At 43.6% G+C, this 26,630-nt stretch overlaps 1 protein-coding gene across 4 annotated transcripts in view; it reads left to right on the top strand.

Annotated features, from left to right (window-relative positions):
- The window catches only part of MAPRE2 (microtubule associated protein RP/EB family member 2), an 89,052-nt gene that overhangs the window by 13,593 nt on the left and 48,829 nt on the right, over positions 1-26,630 (top strand). Inside the window, exons 1-2 of one of the 4 annotated variants that reach the window (XM_040586174.1) lie at positions 1,784-1,802; positions 2,882-2,940. Coding sequence is in view for 3 of the 4 variants with exons in the window: in XM_040586173.1 (XP_040442107.1) it covers positions 18,862-18,980 (119 nt within the window). In the remaining variant the exon portion in view is untranslated. Of the gene's footprint in view, positions 1-1,783; positions 1,803-2,881; positions 2,941-18,770; positions 18,981-26,630 lie in introns of those variants that run through there. The other 3 variants (XM_040586172.1, XM_040586173.1, XM_040586175.1) reach the window with 3 other exon arrangements.

The raw sequence follows: 26,630 nt of genomic DNA on the forward strand, positions 1-26,630 counted from the left end.
CCCGGGCTGGACATGGCCTCCCGACTTGCTGCAGCAGGGTGCCAGGAGGGGTTGCAGGAGCAGGCTGTGGGAGGGGGAGAGCTGGATGCACTATGTGAATAGCCCTCGGCTATTAATAAAATCTGCTCAATTCTGTTAACAGCTTAACTCGAAACACTTTCTAATAAACATTGGTCTTTTTCTCCCAGTGCAAATCCTCCATCAGGGAAATAGGTAGTACAATACAGGGAACTTGCAGCTTTGTGTAACTTTAAAAAAATTGAACAAATCGTAAGTTTCTGTCCTGAAAACATGCATAATACTTTTTCCTTGTCTGTTTCATTATATAGGATTTTCTGACATTCCTCTTTAAATTCTTGTTAAAGAAATACAATTTTTTTTTCTGTGTTCAAAAGTATTTTCCATTCTCCAGATCCTCTAGATCTTCATCCTCTTGCTTTTTACCCCTTGACCTTTTTCCTATGTTTACCAGAGTACAAGAAGCAATTTCTTCAGATGTCTTGGTAGGTGACTCCTTAGGAGATGGGAACCTGTTTAAAATCAGTGCAGCCTGGGTGTGTTGAAGCGCTCTGAGGAACTGAGTTGTGCTTGCTGGTTTATGTAGAGCAGTGATACGATGACAGTGTCTGCAGCTGAGAGCTGTGCGTGGCCTGGCATGTAGTGGGAGGAAATGTGACGTCCTTTCCACCCCCTTTGTTTTCATTGCACGCCTTTGTCCCTCCACCCTTCCAAAGAAGACTCCAGCTCCCCATCGTTACCTTCCTCACACCCACTAACTGGGACCTCTGCTGCATTCCTTTGTCCACCTAAATTAAATTCCACCTTAATGATCTGGTGTTTCCTACCACTCCCTTGCCTGGGTACTCCTCTGACATCTCCAGCCAGAAGTACAGGTCGAGGTGTTGGCATGGCTTACGGAGCAGGTGGGGACCTGGCAGAGGTACTGCATACAGCAGCAATTATCTCACCTGGCCATAGCCATTGCACTGCTCCCTGTAGCTCAGGTAAGGACCTGTATGGAGGCAAAAAGTCAGGAGCTGTTGCCAAGATGTACCTCTTTGGTATGACCTGTACAAGTATCATCATCATCGGTTTCCAAGCCTTAGGGGGTCTCTGCTGTGAGGACTTCTCTTTTTTTTCTTTAAGATTAGATGAATGAAGTTCAGTGTGGTGGTGTTACTCAAATGCTTCTCAAACCAAGGTCTATATACTGAAGGCAATTAGTTATCTGTCTTCAACATGCCAAAAATATCACACTCTTCAGAAAGTATAGTGTGGAAAAAATTCCATGACCAAATTAAGCCTCACATGTGTAAGGGAATTGCTCTGTCTCTGCACTGCTGCTGCCTGTCAGAAGTTCTGGTCAACACCACCTGATGGAAGATTACTACTTCTAACCATTGTCTTAAGTGTCCCAACCTTACAAGCTGTTATAGTGCTGTTAGATCCCAGCTTAAGTTCAGGAGGGTCTACTTGAGCAAAAGCCAACATACCATGATGGATTTGCTGTTCCTTTGCCAATAGGATGCCTGAGGTTTGTCAGCTGTGCTGGAATCACTTTCCACATTAAACAAATGGAGGGGGGTGGAGGGGTAGAGTACATTGAAAAGCAAAGCTTAAGAGGCTTGGAGAGATTCAAAGAAATGAAACAATAACATGTTTAATAGCTAATTCCCATTCTGGTTTGGCTTTAAGGTAGCTTCAGCCTTCGAGTCTGCTAGCAGCCTTCCCAAGTTCTCTGCCAGGATGAGTCACAGCTCCTCGAGCTGGGATCCAGTCCTGTAGACAAGCCATCTTTAAAGGTCTGTTTACTTTTTCCAGATGATAATGAATTAGAGCGAGAACTGTTTTTTTTTTTTTTCCACTTGAAACAAGGTTTGTGATGAATATCAAGTCACCTGCAGCAGCTTCTTGCATCTTTCAATCCTGATTCAATCTGAGCACCCCTGAGATCCCATTTGATGTAGTTTTGTGCTGTTATGCAGGGATAGATGCCTTTGGAATACCCCTCCCTGCCGGGCTGTCTCACCTAGTTGACTAGGAATGCAAAACAAGCAACAACCAGAGCCCTGGCCTGACTGTAAACCATTATTTACCTGCTAGGAATGATATTTCCTGCTGACTGAGAAGGCAAATTAAGAAACTTAGCCATATAACCCTAGCATGTAATTCATGGCACAAATTGAAACCCATGTACGGTCGCTCCTGCTTATATTTCTGTAGCCTGTAATGTAGCACTTGAGAGAATGGGTGCAAGGACAAATCTAGCTGCAAATGGCAGCTGTATCTAGAAACACAGATGGGAATGGGCCTTGATGTGGCTGCTACCAGTGGTCAACGTCATGACTTCATTGCCAAGCGAGGCACTTCAAAGAATTGTCAGCATTTTTGTGTTGTGTTGGCAAAAACACAGGCTTTCCTGGGTGTCAGTTCATGTGTTTCTCAATGGTAGATTTTTGTTTTTCCCTCTGAAAAGCTGTTCAGGCAAGTGTGGCAAGGCCCTATGTGCATGATGCAACGGTCATAACTGATTGCCTGTGCTAAGAAAAAGCCTGGTCAGATGAAGAAACAGCAATGTGCCTGGCAATTACGAATAAACTCTGAATGTAGCACTGCATAAGGGAGCTCATAGATTTGCTACTCTATCAGAGGGACATCTGATCGTTGTGCAGATGTGTTGGACACTGAACCATTGTGAATGCAGCTGAATTAGGATATTGTAACGAAGGAGTTCTCCTCTTGTTCCGTTTTTAGCATACGGCTATTGCATCACTGCCCAACTGATACAGACAAAGATCACTCAGTGAGTCCTTTTTTTTTTTTTTTTTTTCTTTTCTCCTGTTTGCTTGTTAAAATAAAGGTTTTCATGTTTTCTTTCCAGTACCAAATTGCTGCAAGGAATTCAAGCCGGCAACCAGGGAAGGTGTTTGGATGCTCAAAGTAAGTATGTTTGTGTGCTTGTATGTGTTTGTAACAGTGCTAGTGACTAAAAAAGTACCCAAGAACTTGTGTTTGATGGCTGTAAGACAGTAACTAGATAAGTTTGGTATCAATGAAAAGTTATATTCCTTTGCAACATCTTTGACCATGTAATTAACGGGTTCAGGTTATCGGGAATTATTCATTAAACAGAGCTGATGAAAGCTAAACTAGATCACACAGACTTTTTGGAAATAATTTGTGGTTTTGAATGAAGTAAGAAGGAAATGTTGACAGAAAGGAATTAAGAAAAAATAAAAAGGAAGACTAAAGGTGGACAATAATCTAACTTCCCTCTCCCCTTCTGTCTGGGAGCTTTGAGGAACTGTATTCTTGCATTGTTTCATTAAATGTTAACTCGTCTGCACATTATTAGTGCTGTGTTCATAACGTTAAGTGAAAAAAGAGCAAACTACACAAAATGCCACTGTACAGGGTTAGTAATGAATGTCAAATAGAATTTGTGAGGTGCCCCTTTTTTTAATCCCCACCTATGGGACTTTAAACCGCATCCCACCCGAGCTGGGTGTTAACTGAAACTGTCCAGCCCGCAGCTTGGCATCTGTGACATCTGCACAGGAAGCCATCTGCCGTGAGCGGTGAGATCAGTGATACCAGGAGATAGGAGCCCCACGAGGTGGCAATGTTTAGAAAGCCTTCAGAAGGGATGCGCCTGGAACAGATCTGCGCTTCCTCCGGTTGCCATCACTTGCTGCCCTTGTATCATGGCTGCCACATCTGTGCTATTAAACAAGAAATCTTCACTATTGCCAAGATGGAGCATAAGATACCCGGTAATAAACCTCCTATTTGCACAGATTCACTACTGACAGTGCTCACCGTGCTATGCTGGATACTGTATGTGCCTTTTCCCTTGACAAGGAACACACTGCAGCATTAGTGGTTTGCAATAATACAGTGTGGGGTTTCCTTATTCATAGTTAGTGCTGAAAATATGCCTGTCACTGAAATGATGCCAGGGCTGTGCAAGAAAGAACTTTAATTTTGAAAGATACGACCGCATTTCAGCTAAAGCTTGAAAAGCTATTACAGTGTATGAAGCACTAATTTTTAGCAGGCACCTGGATTTGCAGCGATGCTTTGTGCTTTCCAGTTAAAAGTATAAAGGTTTGTCTGAGCTATTTTAAAGACTTGTTTTGCAGGCAAACTAGGGATTTGTTTCAAGTTATTTAATGCCCTGAAAAAAACCATATGTTTGCAGAAAGATTTCTCTAGATACATGATAGACATGAAAAATTATTTTTCAGGGTAAGTTCTATGGGAAGTGCAGGTAAGGAGATGCTGACACTGGGAGAAGGAGAGTTAAATGGGAAGACAGAGTTCAGATTCATCAGGTTTTGAGAGAAGTTACTTTCACAGCAATTAGACTTTTTTTATTATTATTATTAGAAGGGCTCGAGTGGACCTGGAGATTCTCAGAAGAACAGTCTATAATTTAGAGCTGAAAGAGGCTTGTGTGCCTCAAGGATGAAGCAATAGCTCTAGACTACAGGAAGCATCTGAGAGCAAGCGCTGGGAACACGGAACGTCCTCTCCCTGCAGACCCATGCCCTCCCATGAAGGTGCTGCAGATGGAAGTGCAGCGGGGCAATGCCCTGTGCTGAGCCACGCTGGGTTTTGCCTATCGCTTTTTACTCTTGCACAGAGCAGTAGGTGCTGCTACTTATAGTCAAGCTTCATCCCTGTGGCTATACTGGCATTGTCGCTAGTACTTTGAAGCAACAGGAGATGTGAAGAAAACCACGAGCATTGAGATAGTGCGCAGCCACCAAATGCACATTGTTAGACAGGTAGTATGCAGTCTGCTTTCATCAAACTTAAGTGACACGTGCAGGTTTCCTGCAATAAGTAACCTTCTCTGTGAAGCAACATACAGCATTCCAGCATATTCCCCGTGGATTCCTGCTTACTGTTGTAGCCTTTCCTTTCCAAATCCCTTAGGTCTTATGGCCTATTATAAGTCAAAATAAAGATCTAGCTATCAGCATTCTAATACCAGAGATTCATTATATTGCTAGAGAATTAGCTAAGCTATTACAATTACAAAAGCCAAATCCATGTAACATGCTATTATATACTAGTCTTTGCTTGGGAATCCTTCCAGTCAGGTTTCGGTGCCTTTGAGCCTCACAAATGTGTGTATTTTTTCTTTTATTTAAGTTATACACACAACAACATGAGGGATGGATGTTGGAATATCCAAGGAATTTTACAGCTCTCACATGAGGCACTCTTGTGTGCAAGATGCAGATAAGGGGGCTTTTGGCAGTTACAATTTCTTGTTTGATGTGTTATCACTAAAACAATTACAAATCACCCTAACATTAGAAAGCAAGTCTGGTTTCTACTGGAACGTTAGCTCGGGAATTATTTGTTGTATTTCAGTCATTTTGAGATGGAGGAAAGAAAGAAAATATATTTAAAATATGTATAAATACGTTTTTATGATGAATAAAATATATTTGTATGATGAACTACTAAATCATGAATTGTTCAGGGGAGATCTGAATGAAAAATTCCGTGTGAGCTTTTCTCTTCCCTGCACAGAAACAAATGTTCTCTGGTCATTCATGCTAACGGTGCATGTAATGACTTAAACCAGGCAGATTAAAGTAGTGTTTCCTCTTGCTTCTTTCTCCCTACCTCCCAGCACCAGTGCAGAATAAAATACTACTTCAGGTAAGTGTGCTTTGTTTCCCACTCAGTTCCCCACTGCTTCTTTTCTCAGACTGGTCCCTGTAATGTCCACCAAATAAGACCTGACTCCCCTAAGGGCTGCTTTATACCTCTGCCAAAAGACTGAAGAAGTCTGAAAATGGGTGAAGCTCTGAGCTGAGCAGAGTGCTTCAAAAGCACTTACATTCTATGGAAACACCACAAGGTCCCCCAAAATGTAGTGGAGGACATCTGCTTAGCAGTCAGTCCTGCATAGGACACAGCTGCTCTATAGCTGGTTTTGATCTAACATGAGAAAACTGGAGACTGAAATCCTGAACCTAAGAGAGCAAAGTTAACCAAAGTGGAATGTTTGTTTATGGCTGTGTGCTCACCAGCCCACTCCCTTCTTAAGTTAGAAATTGGGTAGCTTGTATAGCCTTTTATGGTGCTGTCTGAAAATATTCTGAACTTTGGGGTGATATTTATTTTTTCAGTGCCCAATACCAAAAATTATCCCACAGGAGCTCAGCAAAGCAGCTGTTTAATCAGGAATGTAACTTTGCTTTTCAGAAAGATAACGTGTGGTTTTGTTCAGAGTTAATAATAAGATCCGTTCCAACGCAGAAGCTGTCAACAGCACTGACAAACATTCACAGTTACAAAAACGCATAGCCTTGTGGCTGGGGGTTTTGTTAAATAGAAACCTCATTTTCTGCTGTAATGAAGAAAAGGCACTGTTTTCATGCCACTAGTAGTACCTTTTGTGCTCAAATTGTTACAGAATCTTTTTTTTTTCATTTTATATACAATATGACTGTTTAGGGGTTACAAAATGGTGCTACTTTATGCCATGACTGTTGAAGCCATGACAACATACAATAACATAAACAAAGAATGATACCTTTGTTTCTAGTTGTCTTTTGCTTTCTGCGTCTTGCCTATCAATGGTGCTTCATTTAAAAGATGGAGAACGTTTATTAAAGGATGATTCAAGTAATGATTTGAGTTTTGCTCCAGCAGCCAAAAAAAAAACAAAAAACAACCCTCTTTTTTTAAAAACCTTAAAAAACCCACTAATTCCTCCTAGGTATATCAAGTGTTTGCAGTACATCCAGATGCTATAAAAATAACTGTCAGTTTTTCCAAAGGAGTTTCTAGATTTTATAAATACAATCTTGCGAATGTGATTGCAAGATCTGATTTGCATCCTGATTCTGTGCAGCCATTCTGAGTCTGTTGTCAGGCTGGACATCTTTATCTAGTAGTCTGTGTCTTGCTAGTCTGTTTGCAATACTGACTGGGAGTGTGATGACTTGCTAATCACTTTAACGTCCAGAAGGTGCTAACAGTGAAGTTGTAAATAGCCCTAGATTTCATCTAAGGAAGGAAAGGCAAAGGCATAAGAGATGGAGAAAGGAAGTGGATGGAGTATTGTAAAAGGACGATGGGAAGAGAAGGTTGGGCTGGCACAGGGGGGGACTGCACACAGTGGTAACCCCCAGGTGTTGCTGAGGAATATGTCAAAGAACTGAGCTGAAACCAAAATGCTGTTGCAGATGTGGGTGGCGTGTGGAGCTCAGAGTGCCATGGCTGTGTTCCCATCTGTACCTTCTTTTCTATAAAGGACACGTGTCCCTGTCCTATAGTGTGGTAGGTGCTGCGTAGCTTACCTGGCCCCCTCTGCGATGCTGCTGCTGAAGTCTGTACCTGCACATCAGCTGCTGGGATGCTGATCTGCAGAGCTCAGGGCCTCCAACACCAGAGTAAAATCCAGGGGGTGTACAGGCTCCCAGAAACCCATCATGCCTGCTAGGAGCTTAAGAGTGAAGAAAGGCTTGAAAGAGCTTATTCAAATATTGCACTTCTGTTAAAGAAGGGGAGTTTGGGGGGTTTTTTTGGTCCTTGCTGGCTTTTCTGGTTTTATTATTCGGGTTTTTTTCTTAGTTCAAGTATCGGCATTTTCCAGCATTTCTCTGTGATCACTAGGGCTGGAAACATTGGTTTTCATTAGCTGACTGATGTTAAGCATCCCCATTTCACACTATTTCTCCATATCATGACTGCTAGGATTCTTATATAATTAAGTTGCTCCATGATCTGCAGCTTCCAGAAAATCACCCTATATACTGAGTCACAGTAAAGACTGAGTTGCAGGCCATACACAGCATGCAAGTGAGGTCAGGTGGAAGCAACATGCACTTAATTGTATAAATTGTCCTTACAGTAAAAATGTTGCTTATAATAATGGCTTCTTCGGCCTTCTTAGACACTTGTTTAGCCGTAGGTAGAGTGTGGAAAGGCTGCTGTTGTGTGCATTACTGTTGTGTTACAATGCAAGGTGGTAAAATTAGAGATTTTCCATGTCTTGAGACCTAGTAATTTGTCCCTGATGCATTTCCTCTGTTGTTAATTCAGGGCTCGTACTCAAGCCCAAATGCTGTAATCATCTGTATAGTCTGGTATGTTTGTACCTATTTGAACCTGCAACAGGCGTGTGGCGGGAGGTGCTTACACATGGGCAAAGTTGATGGCAGCTGGCTTGAGCTCTAAAAGCCTCAGCTGGAGATCTGCCACCAAAGCCTGCACAGCTGCTGCCCCTGGTTAAAAATCCTCTCTGAGTGATTAGATAGGCCAGGTACGTGTTGTGGTTACCGTCTAGTGCGGGGAGCACCAGCCTTACTTCTCTAGGAATACCCATTCCTCACAGAAGGAAGCTGGCAGTGCCCCCACATTAAGGTTTAGGCAGTGGCTTCCATTAGAGCTTCATCCTCTTACAAGAGGCCCGGATTTGGCTCACCGCTAATGACCTGAGTGGGCTGCATGGGATAAACTCCTTCTGAACAGCACTATAGGAAACACCCTTACATTATATTGTAGGTTTTAGCAAGAAGAACTAGTTCTCGCCGTGTGTCTGTATAAAAGAACATTATTGTCTGCGCTCAAGTATTTTCAGACTTGCTCTGATTACATAGCTGGGGTCTTTTTTGTCTAATGTAAGAGGCTTCATGTAATCACTCTTCTAAATCTACAGCTTATGTTTGACAAGTGGGTCATTGGTTAATGGAAGCAAGTAAATCCAGCTGTTTATCTTTTCAGTAAGATTATGCACATTCTGTATGCTTTTGTCTGCTCAGAATGGAGATATGTACACTTTTAATGGCCTCCCTCTATTTTAGAGTAGAGGTGTGAGCCCTTTATTATGTTTTGTCTGTTCCTTACATTTAAATAAAGTCACGTTAGTACTTCAGCTGGTATCGCATTTGATCCACAAATTTATGGTAGCCATTGTGGTACAATTCATTTAATTACTAGGTGTGTTTCTTAAAAAAGCTGTTATTTGACTTTATAAGGAAAAATTTACTGTTGTACGTTGCTTGCAAGGTTTTTTGTTTCCTCATTTCTCCTCCGCAAGCCCCAATATTGGTATGTGTTGCTGGTAGCAGATGCACCTTCCACTAAAGCAGGCCAGCAGTAGCTTTCTCCCAACTAGCTTTGCCTCTTAACAACCAGGCAAGAACATTTTTTGGCTAATTTGAAATCCCAGGATTTCAGAAAGTGCTTAGTATATGTTCTGTAGGGTGCTAATATCTAAAGAAAGCACTTGCAGCACTAGGCTATTAAAGCGTTTGAAGTATGCATAGAAACTTGGTCTAATATGTCACTTTACAAAAGTCTTCTTAGGGAATGCCTGTCAGCAAGATACACTTCTTGACATAGTTGGCAAATCTTTTTTTTCTTTATTCCAAAGTGCTAATATATGTGTAACATGGTTAAAGCGATCTGTGAAAATTACTTTTCCTTGTCATTTGAAGGCTATTTTATTAAAAAACACTTAGGGTAAACACTAAGATGCTAACAAACATTGCCATTGGAAAAAGTCTGTTTTCCATCAATAAACAAGGAAACAAAAACTTTAAGATTAGGAAGAGAATTGTGTAAACTAGCAGTTAAATTGTACTTGGAAAAACAGTTTCTTGCTCCCAAATGCTTTAGTGTTTGCAAATAGTAACTATTACTTACAAGTGTGTTACGGGTCTAAATGCTTAACAGCAAGTCAGAAAGCACAAGTGTAAGAAACTGCCAGCAAGTAAAGAGTGCCTCAGATGCTTCCACTTGACCAGCGAGGAGCCTGAAATCACTAAGAGCCTTTTGAATGGTAAAACAAATTTCTGTTAAAAAAACTGCGTGTGTGTAACAAATTTGTTTTAGCCTAAAGAGGAAGCACTCCCTGATTTCTCTGTGAGCCAGTGATCACAAGCAAATCCTTGCAACCCAGTTTTTCAGAGGTGCCTCAGGGATCTCAGTTCTTTATGGCAGCGCCACGTCACAGGAGGTGTGTAAATTCTGTGCATTATGCAGCTCTTAAATACAGGTGTTGCTTCTTGGGGTGGCTGCGTGTGAATGTGCATGCACCTTAGCAGGCAAGTGCTGTAGTACATTCCTCTCAGCCTGGATGAAATGAGGTGTTATTAGCTAATAGCAGTATGTTAGCCAGACAATAGGTATGCTGGGGACTTTGTCTGAGGGAAGGAGACCAATTTGACCCAGGTTCTCTGCAGGTGGCTGATGAAGGAAAGTGAAAATTGCCTAAGCCTGCAGAGGATTATGCCTGACAAAGGATGGGTGGGAAAGAATGGGAGAAAGAACAATGGGGAAACCTCAGGTGTGGAAAAAATCCTGAGATGAAAGGGAGGAGGTGGTCACGGAGTTGTAGTAATGGAGAAAGGGTATAGGATTTGCTTAGCTGCAGAGCTGGAAGTACTGCATGGATCAGCAGGCAAACCGTGGAAGAAAGGCTGGGGACTCGCCGTAGTGGTGCTGGGGGTGAAGCTTGCATGGGGTTTTGAGGAAGCTGGTCATAACAGCAGGGCCTGTTTCTGTGCTTGTAAAATAAACTAATTTCTGTCAGCTTTGTTCTTGTAAAATACTGTGAACATCCCAGATAAAAAGCAGTTTTCAAGAGAAGGGGCAGGCAGCATGCAAACAAAAAAGCACACCACTTTCTGTGTCACTTGGCACTTGCTAATTTGATCAGCATGTGACATGCGCTAGCTTTGTAAGAGAATAATTTGTAGCACACTGTAAGGACCCAAGGAAACTGTAGAGTATTTTTGCAGCAAGGGACCGAATTCTTGGGCCAGGGTTTACAATCACAGAAACACTCTCACACTACTGAATGACTTGGCAGTGTGATTTTGATGCTGGTCAGGCATGAATGCGCTTTGTATTTCTTTCACATTAGCTAGAGTATGTAATGATGTTTATGTTGGCTTTTTGCTGGGTGTGGGAGGACAGATGCTTAATTAACAGTTTCCTGGGACAAAGTAACCCCTTCAGATCTTGGTTTGTAATGATCCAGCCCTTTCTGTCAGCTGGTTGAAGCACTTTTGATCCAGTAATAAGGTATCCAAAAATTTTATTGACCACCTGCTGGAACCATTACTTTCTTGCGCCAGCCTTCTCCCTTCCTCTTTAGCAGTGGTGAGCACCAGGTTGGTAAATGTTGACATATGTAATGTTCCTTTTGGTGGTTTATAAACCATCTGCAAGCTTTACATGTCGAGTATATGTAATGCTGATATTGGACAAGGTGCAAAACAGTACACTGAACAGATCTTAGCCAACAATCATTCCAAAGCGTTTATACTTCTCCTCCTTGTGTTATGCAGGTACCAGAGAGTCATGTGGAATATTAAATTACTTGGATAACATCTGCAAATCAAATGGCTATCAGCTTCACAACATTTGTTGTACAATAGGAACAGAGAATCATTGATCCCAAGGGCTGTTGTTAACTTCTTGGCTTGACGTTGATATTACATACTAAGTTCTCTGTGGAGGAATGTAACAAGTCATGTTGAAAGTTATCATCTACCAGTAAAGGTATCACTTTATTGTGGGATACAGCCATATCAGATTTTCACATGAAAAACTTCTGCCTTGGACAAATGGTGTTGCAAATCTTCTCCTTTGTCCTCTCCCACAAGCCAATGTTGCTTTTATGAAATATATCACTAGACTGAAATGCCTTCAAAGTATGTTGTTATTTTCTGTATGAAACGGTAAGAAGGAACAACAGAGGGGTAGATTGTCCACTCCTACCTGATTTTGTCATCTTTCTGCATTTTTCCAGACACCCCTCTTTAACTCCAAGAAAGCCAAAGATTCCTCAACAGCTGACAATATATAAAGAAATGCTAGACTTCTCTTCTACTCTCTCATATTTCCAGACCCTTCCAGGCTTTTACTGTTTATAACTTCTCTCATTGATTTTGTTTAGGATGTGAATGTCTGAAGCTCTGACTATTTCCGAGGGTAATAGTTGTAAGCTGTACTGTATGGAAACTTGAAAACCCCGAATCCCCTTTTTCGAGAACACTAGTCTCGCTTTCATTTGTCATAGAATGGTTTGGGTTGGAAGGGACCTTAAAGATCATCTTGTTCCAACCCCCCTGCCATGGGCAGGGACACCTTCCAGTAGACCAGATTGCTCAACGCCTGAATTAGGCTGGCCTTGAACACTTCCAGGGATGGGACATCCACAGCTTCTCTGGGCAACCTGTTCCACTATCTCACCATCCAAAGCTGGGGGTGGGGATTAGTGTTGGACCAGCATCCTCCGACCTGACCTCTCACCTAATGGAGATCCCATTTAATTAAAGTTTTGTCATTCTCTGAAAAAATCCAGGAATCCAGATTAATTGAACATTTTAAATGTTTTTATTTTGGCTTTCCATGGTCTTTACATTTGAACTCTGACAAAACAAGACTAGAAAGCTAGTTAACGCCTCCATACAAATGGAAGTGGCAATGTTAAATCTAGAACAGCCCCAGCCAAATAGTTCCATCTAAATGCACGTGAATGAGCCATGAGTCAGTCTCCTGCCTCAATTCCTTTCAATCAGTATTAGAGGCAGAGTGAGAAAGTCATCACTCCAAGCATTTATTGATCACAGCCTCAGTTTACAGGTTTTCAGATGAAAGCAGCTACCCCAGGTGTGCCTGAAACTCAGCTACAGCCTGGTAGATATCACTGAACACAAATGTAACAGGCACCAAAGAATTAAAAATTCTGGTTTGGTCTGGAGTTAAAGGAAGTGAAAATTTATTCTTTGGAAACATCCTTCAGTGAGTGTTTCCTGCTCTCACTGGAGTTTTTTGTTATGTAGGAAGTGCTGGATAAAAATGTTTTGGATGTTCAGTGTGAACTTCTTGCGTTTCAGGTACAAAGTTCTTTGTATGCTGAAGAGTGCTTCTTTCTAAATAAGAATTAGGGACTTTTTTCTTTAAAGCAGCTGGATTTAGCTAAACCCTGAAAGGATTTGATTTAATAAATGTCCAGTAAACCTATTTATTAATTTTAATCTAACAATATTAAAAGCATATAATTAGTCTTAAAATATATCTTCTATTCAAGGGCTTCTGAAATCCTGTTTCTTTGAAGAAAAAAATCCTGATTTTGCAGACATTGTTTGAATCTTGAAATAACCCTCTGATTTCTATTTGATTTCTGGAACTACAAAAGGTAACTGCTGCATTTTTAAAGAAAAATACCCACAGGCTGTGGCTCTTGAAGACCTCTCTCTTTAGTGAGGAATTCATACACTAATGGTCAAATTGGCTTTGCAGCTTATTACACTAAATTTTCAAGAATGCTTAGCTGACAAAGACACTAAGTTTTAGTTTACTCTTCCTCACAGGCAGAGAACACTTCTTAAAATATTAAATGTGACCCCTGAAATATAAATATGTCCATATATTTAAAAATAGACTTGAATTACCTCATAGGTATGTGGTCCATGCACATTGTGTAATTGGGACAGCCCTCTCTTTCTTTCCCTTTATCTGTCTCTCTCCAGGGAAGGCAAATAATCAAGACTTTGCTTAAAGTGGCAGCACTATAATCCCCAAGAGTGGAAAGCTCATTCTTTGTCTACAGGATGTCTGGGGTGATAAGTAGCTGTTTTATTAAAACTCATGCAGTGTTTCTTTGTCCTGACAAAATTATCATTTGCTGTTTGGTATGGTCAGTTTAAATGCAATGCACCCTGAAATCTAAGGCATGGAATGAACTAACGGGGTGGAGGTGGGAGGTTTTATTCGGTGCTGTGTAAACAAGGAAAGTCTGTAAAGTTATAGTTTTGAATTTTCACTTGGAGTTATTTTTTATGCCACAGTAGGAGCTTTCCTTTGGGCTGATCAGTGCAGTTGACAGTATGTCAGTGGAATGAGAAATATGAGTTTTTCTGCATAACCCAGGTCAGCTTAAAACTCATCATATGCCACATCGTATCTGATATACATTCATTGTGCTAGTAACGTTGCTGTTGCTAATTCCATTATGGACATTTTTGTGTAATACGTTATCGTTACAGGTCAGAACTGTGCACTGATTTAGGGTGGTGTGAGCTAGTGCGCTCTAATAGACATGCAGTTGCAGATACCTCATTTGTATTTACCGTAGATGACATGCAAATCTGGATCTCGTAAGTCATCTGTTCTTGATTTACTAAATGAAACTTTTATTCATGGTGTGTGCTATCAGAAATTAGGCTGATTCTGATGCAGCCTAATTAAGCATGCTCATGGTTATATCCATCTTACTGAATCTACTCATGCTGGGAACAGAGTATGTCTATGTACCTTAATGAACTGGGCCTCCCTTGAACAAGCAAGATATGACCAAGACTTAACAGATTAACTTTTTTTTAGCTCTTCCCAAACTTTCTTCCTGATTTTCTTTATTCATTTACTTTCAGATCTAAACGCTGTTGGCCACCTTCTTCAGTGAAAGCCTGTTTCTGCACAGGTTTCTGATAAACACACACACTTGCTAAAGAACTGATTTTGCTCTACAGTGTGTAAATCTGTTGCTTCGCACAATTCTATTAATCTTCATCCTGATAGAGGAAAACTATGAGAACAGTTAGAAAGCAGACTATATTGACCAGGACTGCTGCTTTTCAAAAGCTGTTGCTACCTCCTAACTGCTTGTTTGCCTGAAATCAGGATTTCTCATTCTTTTTCCCAGTAGAAAAACTGTGCTTCTGACAGGAGTGTTCATGAAACTTCTCTAAAAAGTGAAGCACATGGGCCAAAATAGTCATACTTACATGGTGTTTGCTGCAGTTTGAAGTTGTAGCTGAGGTGTATTCTGAGAGTCCAAGGAATATCACACTGATTCCTTTATGAACTTCAACATGAACAGAGATATTAGAAATGAGAGACGTTTGCTGGCCACTCTGGGGTTAAACATCTCTTTCTTGATCTCAGCCCCTGCCCCCAAAGTTATCCAAGCAGTGGGGAATTTCTGCGGTCATTAATTGTATTTATACTTTGGCTGTGTCACATAGAAAGCTCCCTAAAACTGTGTGTGTTTTTTTAATCTTCTGACAAATATATCAGCAGAAGTCTCTAGTGTGGCCATCACCTCTGTTTTCAGAGGCTGTGCATTGGTTGCTTCTTATCAGCGCTAAAATACTCATAATTTATTTCCACATTAGCTGCCTAATATAATATTCTGGCTTGAGCATGCCTGAGGTCTTTCTGACACTGCATTTTGGGCTTTTAGGGGATTTCACTCTCAGGCGTTATAAATCACACTACATGGCCTTTTTATTGCAGTAAGTGAAGCCTGGAGCAAATGAGGAGAGAGGAACTGAAAGCAAAAGCTTTGAGGGGGAAGGAGCAACCAGATTTTGGAGAATGGCATTCAGGCCTGTTGCAGTGCTCACCAGTGTTTCCTCTGCCTGGTTCACTGTGGCAGAAATCAAAGTACTGAAATGCATGTGCTGGGGTAAGGTGGTGACTTTTCCCCATCAGCAGCACACCTGGTACTTGCTATATTGTCCGGGGGAAGTATGGGATTGCCTTGTAGCCGAAGTCAGGTGGGAAACTGTGAACAGCAGGCTAAAGTGACACAGGAGCAGGTTGCCCTGAGAGGATGCGACATCTCCATCCTTGGAGATTGTTAAGATTTGACTAGACTATGATCATCAAATATGACCTGATCTTGTGTTGGTGGTGATCCTGCTTTGAGTGGGAGATTGGACCGGACAACCTCGATTGGTTGGTCCTTTCCAGCCATTGCTTCTGTGGTTCTTGGTGCTTGGAGATCTATTACATCAGGTTCTGTAATTCCACCCCTTGGCATTAATTCCTTTCCTGGCTCTTTGCTTTGCTTAGTCTGCGTACCACTTGTGAGTACTGGATTTCAGTGCTTTCAACATACCATAGGTGGAGCTTTTTTATCAACACTGTGCTGACCTCTTATTTTTCAACCTGCTTTTCTATTTGTACGCCTACTTCATGTAAAATCTGTAAAGGCAGAACAGATGCACAGGCACCTAATAATAGCACCAGGTTCCTCTTTCTTGTTCTGTGCCACTGGATCCATGCCTGAGACGTCTTGGCTCAGAACAGTGAAAGTGGGAAGAAGATGCTGGTGCTTTCCTGCACGTCAAGAGTTGTGTTTGTGGGCATACAGTGCTCGAACAGAGATGTAAGTGGAGGGAGTGCTGTGCAATATGGAATCCGTACTGTGCCCCGTGCTCTGCCCGACTGTGGTAGGTCAACCGAAGCAGCATGTGCTTTCTGAAAACCATCACCAAGCTTCTTTTGCCACGGCCTGGCTCAGCCTCTGTAAAGGTAAGGTGTTGCGTTGAGGTAGTGTGTGTTCTTTTGACCTTGAATCCTAATGCAGAGGCAAGAAGGGGTCTGAGGCAGCAAGGCTGCTGTGCTGTCCTCACCTGCACTTCTGTAGCTTTGCCAGTACATGTTTTAAAAACGGTTTTGGAGACATCAGTAAAAAAGCTTCTGTTTTTTTGCCACCGGCAAAGAAATAAAAATATTTTTACAAGTTAGGGTAGTGGAGTGTATTACTGCTTGCTGCCTAGCAGGGCAGGTAGGGTTACGTCTGGCAGATAAAAACCTGCTATAGGTTATTTTTATGTTCTGTCACCATGTAGCATTTCTGGCTTCTCCATGCTCTTGAGCATTACTAAGACACTGGCCTTTTAGCAGAAAGTATTTTGTTGCTTGTTTTGAGAAAGATTCAAAGGCAATTCTCTGGTGGGTTTACTGTTGCCAGATGAATGCAAGATTTCTCAATCAAGTATGTCAGCTGCAAATGTCTATAGGTCAGTTACTGAAAGAAAAATTTGAGTATATTTGAAAACCTGGCAGAAAGAATATATAAAACCTCCTGTCCTGGTGTTCAGAGGACCATGACAAATTGGCAGACTAATTTGAGTTTTGTTAGATTGCTCTCTATGTGTATTAATGTATACATCTGACTTAAATCCAAGTAGTTTCTCAGCAGTCCAAGTGCTGTGCAGCTGGTGTTTAGTTATTGATTGTATTCACCTTACAAGCTCTCTGTGAACCCAGAGTCCATATCATGAGCATAATCATGTAAACTAAGCTTTCAGCAAAGTGGCATTTCAGTCTGAAAGGTTAGATAAAGATTGGTTAAAATTTTGTAAAATCGCTTTCTTCACACAGAAAGTCTGAGGTATAAACCTGATCAAACTCATACTTCAGACCTTTTAATAAGATACTAGCATGTGCCTCTGAGAACACATTAGAAATACTCATTGCTTCCAATAGATCTGTCACCTTAAAATTAATTTTAGAGAGTTGAATTTAGGAGTGCCTTTTTTTTTTTTAAGATGTTGGTATATCTGCCCAACTACTTCTTGCTCTTTCACATCCAACAGCCTTGAGGTCTTACAGAGATGTTTAGAGTCTGTGCCCATAGTTGCTCTTGCTGGATTCTCTGTAGAGAAAACAATTTGTAAACAGTTGGATAGTTTTTTTCCAATGTGGTAAATGTGTGAGTTTTGATCCACTATTGGGACACAAGGGTAGGCTTTACTGTGGTGAAGTTCTGATCTGCTGTCTATGACTGGCATTGCTCTGTGGTTAACATCCAGCTTTGAAGGATGTGTCTAGGCAAGGTGAGATATGCAGAAACTGTAGAGATATGCTAAGAGGGGGGATAAGAAACCCTTTTAAATGAAGGGGAGGAAGACATGAGGGGTTGTGTGAATGGCAGCGCCAGGAGTTCGGCGCCACTACCCTGGCAAGTTTGGGTTTTGCCCCTTTCATGTTTCTGACCCAGGCAAGTCATGCCATCAGCTTGCTTCCCTGTGTAAGCCTGGGAACAGGAGGATGCTGCAGATGTGCAGTGCAGCTTGGCAGGTGTTGTACTGCACTCTTCAGTGAAGCTGTAAGCAGGGATATAGGGCTTGGTCACTTGGCTATCCTGGTGCTTGGGGCTGGGAGGGAATCCAGGCGGAGCAGTGGATGCAGGAACAGGGGAAAAAAAGCATCCATGAACTTAGACCTTCCTATGCTTTTTTTTTAATGATTAGGAGTCCACGGTTTCTGACACCCTCGTGTTCCCATACCATTTAACATTTATGCACGGTTTGGTTAAAGTGCCTACCGTACGGAACACAGAACCTGCTCTGGCGAGCCGCGGACGGCGGAGCAGGCGGGGGAGCTGGCCGTTGCTCCAGGCGCACCGGACCGGAGGGAAGGTGTCGCGGAGCGCCGGGCGCTGCTTCGCTGCTGGGATTGCGCGGCCGCCGCCCGGGCGGTGCAGCAGAGCGGCGGGGGCGGGGGCTCCGGCCGAGCCCAGAGGAGCTGCCCGAGGCGGGGAGGGGCGGGTGGCCGTGGGGTGCCGCGCTCGGAGGTCCCCGTCGTTTGGGTAACGCAGGGCGAAGCCGCAGCCGCCGCTGTCACGGGCGGAGGCGGGCAGGGGGCGGCACGTCCCCCGGCCCGTTGCCGGAGGGGAGCGGGACGCCTTCCTGCGGGGGGTGCACGGGGCTGCCCCAGCGCTTTGTCTGCCTGCGCCGGGCAGGGCCGCCCCGCGGCTCGGGCGCTCTCCGCGGGCCCGCAACCCGCGGGGGACGGCGGATCCCCCCGCACGCACGGGGCGAGCGGCTCTTTGTGCGGGGGCGCGGGGCGGGGCGCCCCCTCCCCCTCCCCGGGCGCAGCGGGGCGGCCGCGGCGCGGCGGGCGGCGAGGCGCGGAGTCGGCCGGTTGCCATGGCGAGAGGCGGTCACGTGGGGCGCGGCGGCGGCGGGGCTGACGTGCGCGGCGGGGCGGGGCGGCGCGGGCGGGCGGGCGGCGACAGTCGGCTGCCGCCACCTTCCGCACACCAGCAGCGCGGGGCTCTGCGGAGCGGCGGGAGCGCCAATGCCCGGACCGACCCAAGCCCTGTCCCCAAATGGCGAGAACAATAACGACATCATCCAGGATAACGGGACCATCATCCCCTTCAGGAAGCACACGGTGCGGGGGGAGCGCTCCTACAGGTACTGCGGCGGCGAGCGGGGCGGCGGCGGCCGGGGGGGCTGCAGCGCGGGGGGCGGTTGCATAAGGCGGGCGGGCTGCAGCCCCTGCCGGCGGGCGGGCGGGCGGCCGGGGGCTGCGGCGTGCGGCGGCGCTCGCATTGTCCGGCTGGCAGGCGCTTGGTGAATAGGCGGGATGTCTGCGGGGGCTCGCTCGCCCGGGCGGAAGAAAGGCGGTTAGAAATAATGAAGGAAAAAAAAACCAACAAAAAAAAAACACAAAAGGAAAAAAGGGGGAAGGAAAGGAAGGAAATAAAGAGCTCCGCGCAGGCGGGCAGCTCCCCCTGGAAAGAGCCGCAGCACCTCGCTGCGGATCTCGGAGGCGGCGCCGTGCGGGAGGCGGCGGCCGGGGATGGCGGGGCGCGGGCAGCGCCTGCCTGGCCCGGGTACCGCACCGGGCACTGCCCTGCGGGGCGGCCGCGGCCGAGCGCCCCCCGCACAGCGGCCCGGGGGTGCCAGCGACCCCCGCTGATCGGGGCGGGGGTGACAGCCCCCCCCTCTCCGGTGTTTGCGCGTGTGTGGGGGAGGCGGCTCCACCCGCCCCCCCGCCCGCCGGGGCCAGCCTCATCTTCTATTTATCTATCGTTTTTCGTTTGGGGGGGGGGGGGGGGGGGGGGGGGGCGCACGTCCTTTGTCGCAGTTGTAGGGATTTTTGTTGAATGGTCTGGCATGCGTTGCTGGCAGCGCTTCTGCATTAACATCCCTGACAATATGTTCCGGCAGATAAGCTCATTAAAATTGTTTGCATTGTTTGATAAGGGTCGCGGCGCAGCCCGGAACGCAACTGGTTTTATGTGCTCCTTGCTGCCGACTCCAAGGGTGATAATACAGCCGGTAGCTCCCCTTATGTTAACATACAGTTATTTTAAATACTGCCTGGATGACAGCAAGCAATGCCTCTGCAGAGAACACGCCCCTTAAAGCTGATACTCAAACAGCAGGAAATGATGCTGCTTGCAAATATCTGACTAAAGTGGCGAGTTGTTTGCTCGATTAGATGAAAACAAATGTGGATGACTTGGCTTGTTTGTCGGAAGAAAAATCACAGTGGGTTTTTTTTTTTCTGCCTGAGGAGTAACAGAGCTGCTACCGGCATCGCTGGCCATCAATAACCTCAGCAGTGGATCTCATTGTTGATCATAGGCTGACGGGTGGTTGCGAAATGTGTTGGAGACCCAAGTGTGTGGTTTGTCTCAATACCGCAAAATCTAGCCTGTCCCTCTCTCTGAATCTGTTGATGCGTTGTGTAACGAAGTCCGGATGCACACATTTAGCACAAAGGAGCAAAAGTGCTTTTGTGAAGACCTATTTCTATTTGCAGAAAGGTTGGAGCTCCTACTTCCTATGTCTAAATTTCAGCTGAGCAGGAGAAGGTTCTGGTTTAGAGCAAAGCTGTTATTTCTATCACATGCCTAAGCAGAAATTTGCAATAGATTTGAAATTAATTATTGTGCGTCTACCTTTGGTTATTCTGACATGTCATGGATGTGTCATAGGTGCTACTGGTTGCTATCTCACTGCTTGCCTTTGGAAGGGTTCTCTGGAAAATCTCTGAGTGGGGTTCTCCATTATGCTTTTGCAATAAGCTTGTATGTGATTTTCTGCAGCCATCAACAAGTTGGTTTTCTTGTCCTTCTGCCTGTCATATCGTACACTGAACTATGCCTAGAAAAGGCATTTTGTGAGGCTGCTGTGTTAAGCACATGATGACAGATATAATTATATACTTGCCCAGTTTTCCAGAAACTGGGAAGTTATTCTGCATCTGAGTAGCCTTTTATCCAGAGGAGTGCTCCTTAGTCTTGTAAAGCTATGTATCCATTTGTATCCATACCTAAGGCAATATAAAGGAATGTAGAGCTGGTAATACTAACATCACATGATTTTAGGGCAGTAAGTAAATAATCCAATTCAGTGTATTTCATAAATAAACCTTTAATGCACAAATAAAAACTGCCACTGGGGAATCTTATTTAGGCTTGCTTTGCCTTGTGGAAACCTACCCTGATTTACAGAGTCGTGGCACCTTTATCTGTTTATTTCCCCCTTTCTTCAAGGGGGGAAGCAATACTTACTTTGTTTTCATCTGCTTCTTAAGTGCTTTATGAAGTAAATGTCAACCATAACAGAAAGGGAACCTTAAAATATGTGGAAGCTGTGGTGAAACTTCTCCTTGATACTGGAGAAGAATGGGCTTTTAACTTCCATGAAAACCTTAGTAGCTAGACTAGTTTGGTCCTTGCTATGTTTGTGTTGCAGCAACATCACTAGATGTAACGGATTAATACCGTCAGTGTGGTGCCATGCTGACTTGGGAGCAGCCTGTACAACTTCGCCATATGACATATTGCTATGCCTTTCATTGTCGGGCTGGTTTGTTCCGTCTGTGTCTAGAAATATGAAATAAATACGTCATTAAGCACAGCCTGGAGCATGATATCAGATCAGCAGTTGTACAGATCTGGAAGTACGTACTTTTCTCGCAATGCACTTGTGTACTGCAGCTTTGCTTTTAAGTTAAACTGCATCTATCATGTGTGTAGAGGTTCAGTATTTGCCTTTCACTTCTCTCTCCTGCAATATGAGCAAGGCTTTCTCATTTTACTTTTTTTAACATGAATATTTTAAAACAGAAGTGTTTGTTGATCAGAGTAAATTTATGCTTACCAGTTTACCAGTAGATATTCTCCCACTTAAAAAAAACCCACAACTAAACAAAAAACCAATGTTGCTATTTAAAATACCAGCTCCTACCAAAGATTTGATATCCAAATTCTGAAGTAGGTTTAAAAAGGGCTGAAGTTTATACTGTTTTACAGCCTAGGAAGCTGACATGATAGGAGCTGCCCGAAGTTATCCACTGAGTTGAGGATGCAGCAAGGAGCTGAACCTATACCACGAGTCCCAGCCATGTGCTCCGTATGCAAAGCCACAAATAGTTTTCCCGTCTTCCAAAGGACATATTAAATTTTGCAGACAGGGACATGCAGGCCCGAGGTGTTAAGTTTCTTATCCTGATTTACTTAGCTGGTAAACGGAAACCAGGCACTTTGGCATAAAATTCAGTCACACGGAGATGTTACCTTTCAGAGTAAATAACTGTAATCAATCTGTATTTCTCTAGTGAAATGCTGTTGGCCCAAAATAGACTTGAGCTCATTTCAGAGAACGGCATTACATTTAATTATAGTTTTACTTGCATGATCAAAGATGACTGAAAAAAATCAATGAAAAAACAAATCAACAGCTGTGTGGAGAATTTTTTTAAACAGGGCATGTCTACAGTGCATTTTTGCGAGACTCCTGGCATCTTGTGTGGTTGAGCAGCTCATCGCATGTTTAAAAGCTAGCTGTGCAAAGAGTTTGAATACTTTCAGGTTTGAATGGCACACCTAGCCTAAACCACTGGGGCCTAATAGGGACAAACTGTTGTACTCTCCTTTGTAGGATACCATGCCTAACTCTTGGTTTATCTATGTGCTGCTAGAAAAATGGCTTTCTCGTCCTTCATACACCAGTTATATTTAGTTTTGTATGCAGAACTTTCACAAAGAGGGCTAAATTCCTGATTATTTTTCTTCAAATCACTAAACTAAAATAAATTAAAACAAACAAAAAAAAAACCCAACCCCTCTTTCTGATCTATGAGCATGTCCTTTTCTAATGGTATCTGTTTTAAATGTTTGGTTTTCCTGAGTGTTGTCTTCCTTTTAGCAGCCATTAAGCTACTGATGTGCGATGGTGCTGTCCGTAATAATGAAAGCTGGACAGAAGCCATGACTTCCTCACCCGTGGCTGTAATGAACTGTGGGGTGTTACAGAGTGTATCTGCCTGTCTTTTACTGCAGTATGAGCTGATAACTTCCACGATGGAAGTCGTTATAGCAAAATCTGTTTTGGGCTTTGCCTTCCAGGCTACCGACGAATTGCTGGACGCAGGCTGGCCCCACGCGGCAGAGCATCCTCCCCACTGCAGGACGTGCCCCTGTTGCTGGCAGCTCAGTGCCTCCGCACGTGTGCAGCTTGGCGCAGGGTGCAAAGGGAGACTTACGGCTTCACCTTACTCTGGGAAGAAGGCATTTCTTGCTCTAAAGTTAGGTTGCCTTGAATATGGTAACTAGGTAATTCCACTGAAGTAAAACAGACCATACGTGTTGATAAAAATAGTATATTAAAGGCCCAAACTTGCTGAGAATGGGGAAGACAATACAGAGTAGAAGCAGTGAGTTGTCTTCTCACTTCATAGTAGGCAGGTGTGACTGTTTCCATCCTCTGAAACTGTAAGTGCTAGTCAAGGAAAATGCTACTAAATATGTTTTTGAATCTTTTTGAACTGAAACATTATTTTCAGAGGTGCTTGTTGTTGGCCTAAATGCTACTGTTGCAGATTATGAGAATTTTGCCCTAGATTTCACTGGAAGTAGAAGAAAGGCAGTAATAAATGTTTGTTTTAAAAAAAAAACAACCCATAAATCACACCCAATAAATTTGGCTTGAGCTTTTCTAAAAGTGGTATTTGTGATAACCCCCTTGTCTGTCAAGCATCTGGACTGCAACAGGATAGTTGCTAGCTATCTGAGAGAAGACTCCTAATGCCTTACAAACAACAGCTACTAGCCAGTGTAAGAGGGACCGTGCAGAAATCTTTCCTTGGTTCCTGTGAGCTTAGGTACCCTCTATTTTCTCTTCTTTCACTTTCATAAAGCTGTCATTCTGTCGCTGCCACTCTTCATTAATCATGTTTTCTGATTAGGGAGTACTCTGCCTAGGGAGAGCTGTTTTGGTGAGTGTCTTCTGCTGGGCAGGTCCAGCTCTTAAGGGTGAAACTGTCTGACGATAACCGGGAATCACATGTGAGTGCATGGAAATGTCTCAGAAGGTTATGAGGATGACTCTGCTCAATACTGCATTGGTAGTTTGAAGCCCAGATAGTCTGTGCCTGTGTTACTGGGCTACCTCTCTTGACCTGGATTTAGATCTTCCTTGAAGGAAATACCTTCACAATGTTTTGGCACTTGTAGCTGTTTGTTAAAATCGGGGGCTAAGAGAGAGGTAGCTTTATGGAGAGGGGAAAAAAGAAAACAACACCCCACAGACAGCCCAGTTTGTGTGAGGAAATGAAAGCAACTTTCAGACAGCACCATCTTCTCAGCTTGCACCCAAGCGCTATCACCAAAAAGGTCTCGGTACGCCTAATTTGCACCCAGCCTCCGTGGGTTTTGGAAACATCCTGTAGGTGGGAGGCTGCATTCTGGTTTTTGTTGCATGGTGTGGGGTTTTTTTAAGCTACCTCGTTCAGCTGCATAGCAACAGCAGTGTGTTTCTGGCATGCTAAAAAAAAAAAAAAAAAAAAAAAAAAGAGTGGGTTTAGGATATGTAAGAACTGAACCTGATACTGTCATTTTTAGAAATAGACATTTTGGCTTCTGCCTAGTTTTGTCAATCTAACCTTCCTGGAAAGCAGGCACTGAAAAATATGCTGCATTGTGAAAGAAAGGTGACTTGGAGTTGGGGCTGTGGATCAAGAGAGCCTGATTAAAGCTATTTGAGTCTTCCTTTGCTGCGTGAATGGCTAGTTTGAGGGAGATGCAGCTACATCATGACAAGCAGGCTGGAGCACAGGAACGTTCTCTCAGGTGGCATATTGGACTAACCTTTTGAGATACAAAACTTGGTTTGGGGAGGCAGTAAGAAAAAAATAAGTGTAGTAGGTTTACATTTCAAGCCTTTGCATTTGAATGAGTGACTTGCTTTTTAAAATATCTCCAGAAGTTTTGGTTTTGGGGGCTGGGGAGGAGGTTAGTTTAATCTGACAGTGTTTTCTCCTTCCTCCTGCCCAAAGCTAATTATAGCGAAGGCTTGGTAAGGAAGAAGATAAATCGTGTGCCAGCTTTTCATTTTGAGGATGCAACTTTCAGCCTTTGTTTGATAATTGGAAACGAGTGGTCTTGCTACATCTGTTCTCAATCACGCAAACCACTGAGCGGGATGGCACGAAGGCTGTAATGCGGAGTAAATGTGGTGGCGGCGGCAGCAAGGCTCACGCTGCACTGGGACAGCATTTGGATAAGTGCGTCCTCCTTGCTCCCTGAATCCTGGCCTCTAGCTAGCAGCGCTGATTGCTCACTTCCAGTATTGGTCCTAGGGAACGTAAATGGAAAACATCCATGTTTCTTCTGTGGATGGTGTTAGCTGAGCACTGCGTAGCTGTTTGGATCTTGCTCAGATCTCTGCTGCCTGACTCACTGATAAAGCATCTTACTTGTATTGTTTCATTATAATTAGGTGGGAGGGGAAAGGGAATATCATCTATAAAAGTTTACTGAACATGCATTTTAACTGTTGGGGTTTTAAAAGTGGTGGCTTTTTAATTTTTAACATAGTTCTGCTGTCTTCATGCTATCGCTTATTTACTTCAGAATTAAAAACTTGCCTGTGATATTTTGACAGAGGTTTGTCTAGTTTTCTGGCAGTATACAGAGATATTTAATATTTGCTGGAGAAGGCTCTGTATACTGAAAGCACACCTATTAAACGGCTGAGCTTAATTACTCTGAAATTATTTCTTATTTCCCATAGAGCCCCATGCTTAGCGAAGGGTGCTTTTGTGTTAAATCTGGTTTTTTGTTAGGCTGTCCAAACAGGAAACGTAAACATCCATCAGCGAGTCGAGACTTAAGGATGTAACTTCCTTAGGAAATCCTACAACTGTGCCAAATCGTTCTGCCTGGAGAGGAATACGCCATGCAGGTTGTAGTCTTGATCTCCGGGCCTCGTGTACAGCTGCCTTGCGTTGCTTACTGAGGCTGGCAGAGGGAAGGAAGGGGTTTGAAGTGCAGGAGAGGAGGGGGAAGGTGGAGCCTGTGGGTTTGGGTCCTGTGCAGATGAAGGGGCAAGGACAGAAACACTGGCGTGAGCCTGTGTGAACGTAAACAGAAACTTAGAGTGATCTGGAACAATATTTAAACAAGCTATGGAAACGGACGAATTGTCGGTTTGGATTTTGGGATGTCTTCGTGTGAAATGGGCCCTTCTCCGGTGTGGCAGCTGACAGAGTAAAGGAATAGCTTATTTTGCTCTAATGGTATAGTGTAAAGCAACACTGTATGTCCTGTCTTTTTATATGGTTGTGTGTATTGTTTCAGAGGTTTAATTTTCATTATTATGTTCTTGGCAATTTGGAACCCTGAGTGAGATCCATGGACTTTGGTTTTATCTTTTAGGAGTAACTCAAGCGAATATCCCCCCTGCAGCAGGGTTTCTTAGTCCCATGCAGATTACAGATAGATTTCCTGCCCAAGCAGCTGTAATTATTCAGAGAGGCACATGAATGCAAATTCTTGCCTGTCACTCTGGAATGCAGTGTTGATGCTCAGAAGGGCTTGCTGGCAATATGTATTAAACAGTTTTGGGGGAATGAAAATTCATTTTGGGCAAATTTTACATGGTTGTTAGACTTTGCTTCTTAAGGTTAATCTCTGTGGAGCTAGTCCAGCAGTATCATGAATAGGAAGCACTGAGATATTTGAAGTAGAGTATGCATTTGCTTTACTTATGGATTCAGTGTTATACAAATCATAGTTTATTAAAATAACTATAGAATCTGTGAGTAAT

Source organism: Falco naumanni, chromosome 3 (assembly GCF_017639655.2).
Source record: "Falco naumanni isolate bFalNau1 chromosome 3, bFalNau1.pat, whole genome shotgun sequence".
NCBI classification, from domain to species: domain Eukaryota; kingdom Metazoa; phylum Chordata; class Aves; order Falconiformes; family Falconidae; genus Falco; species Falco naumanni.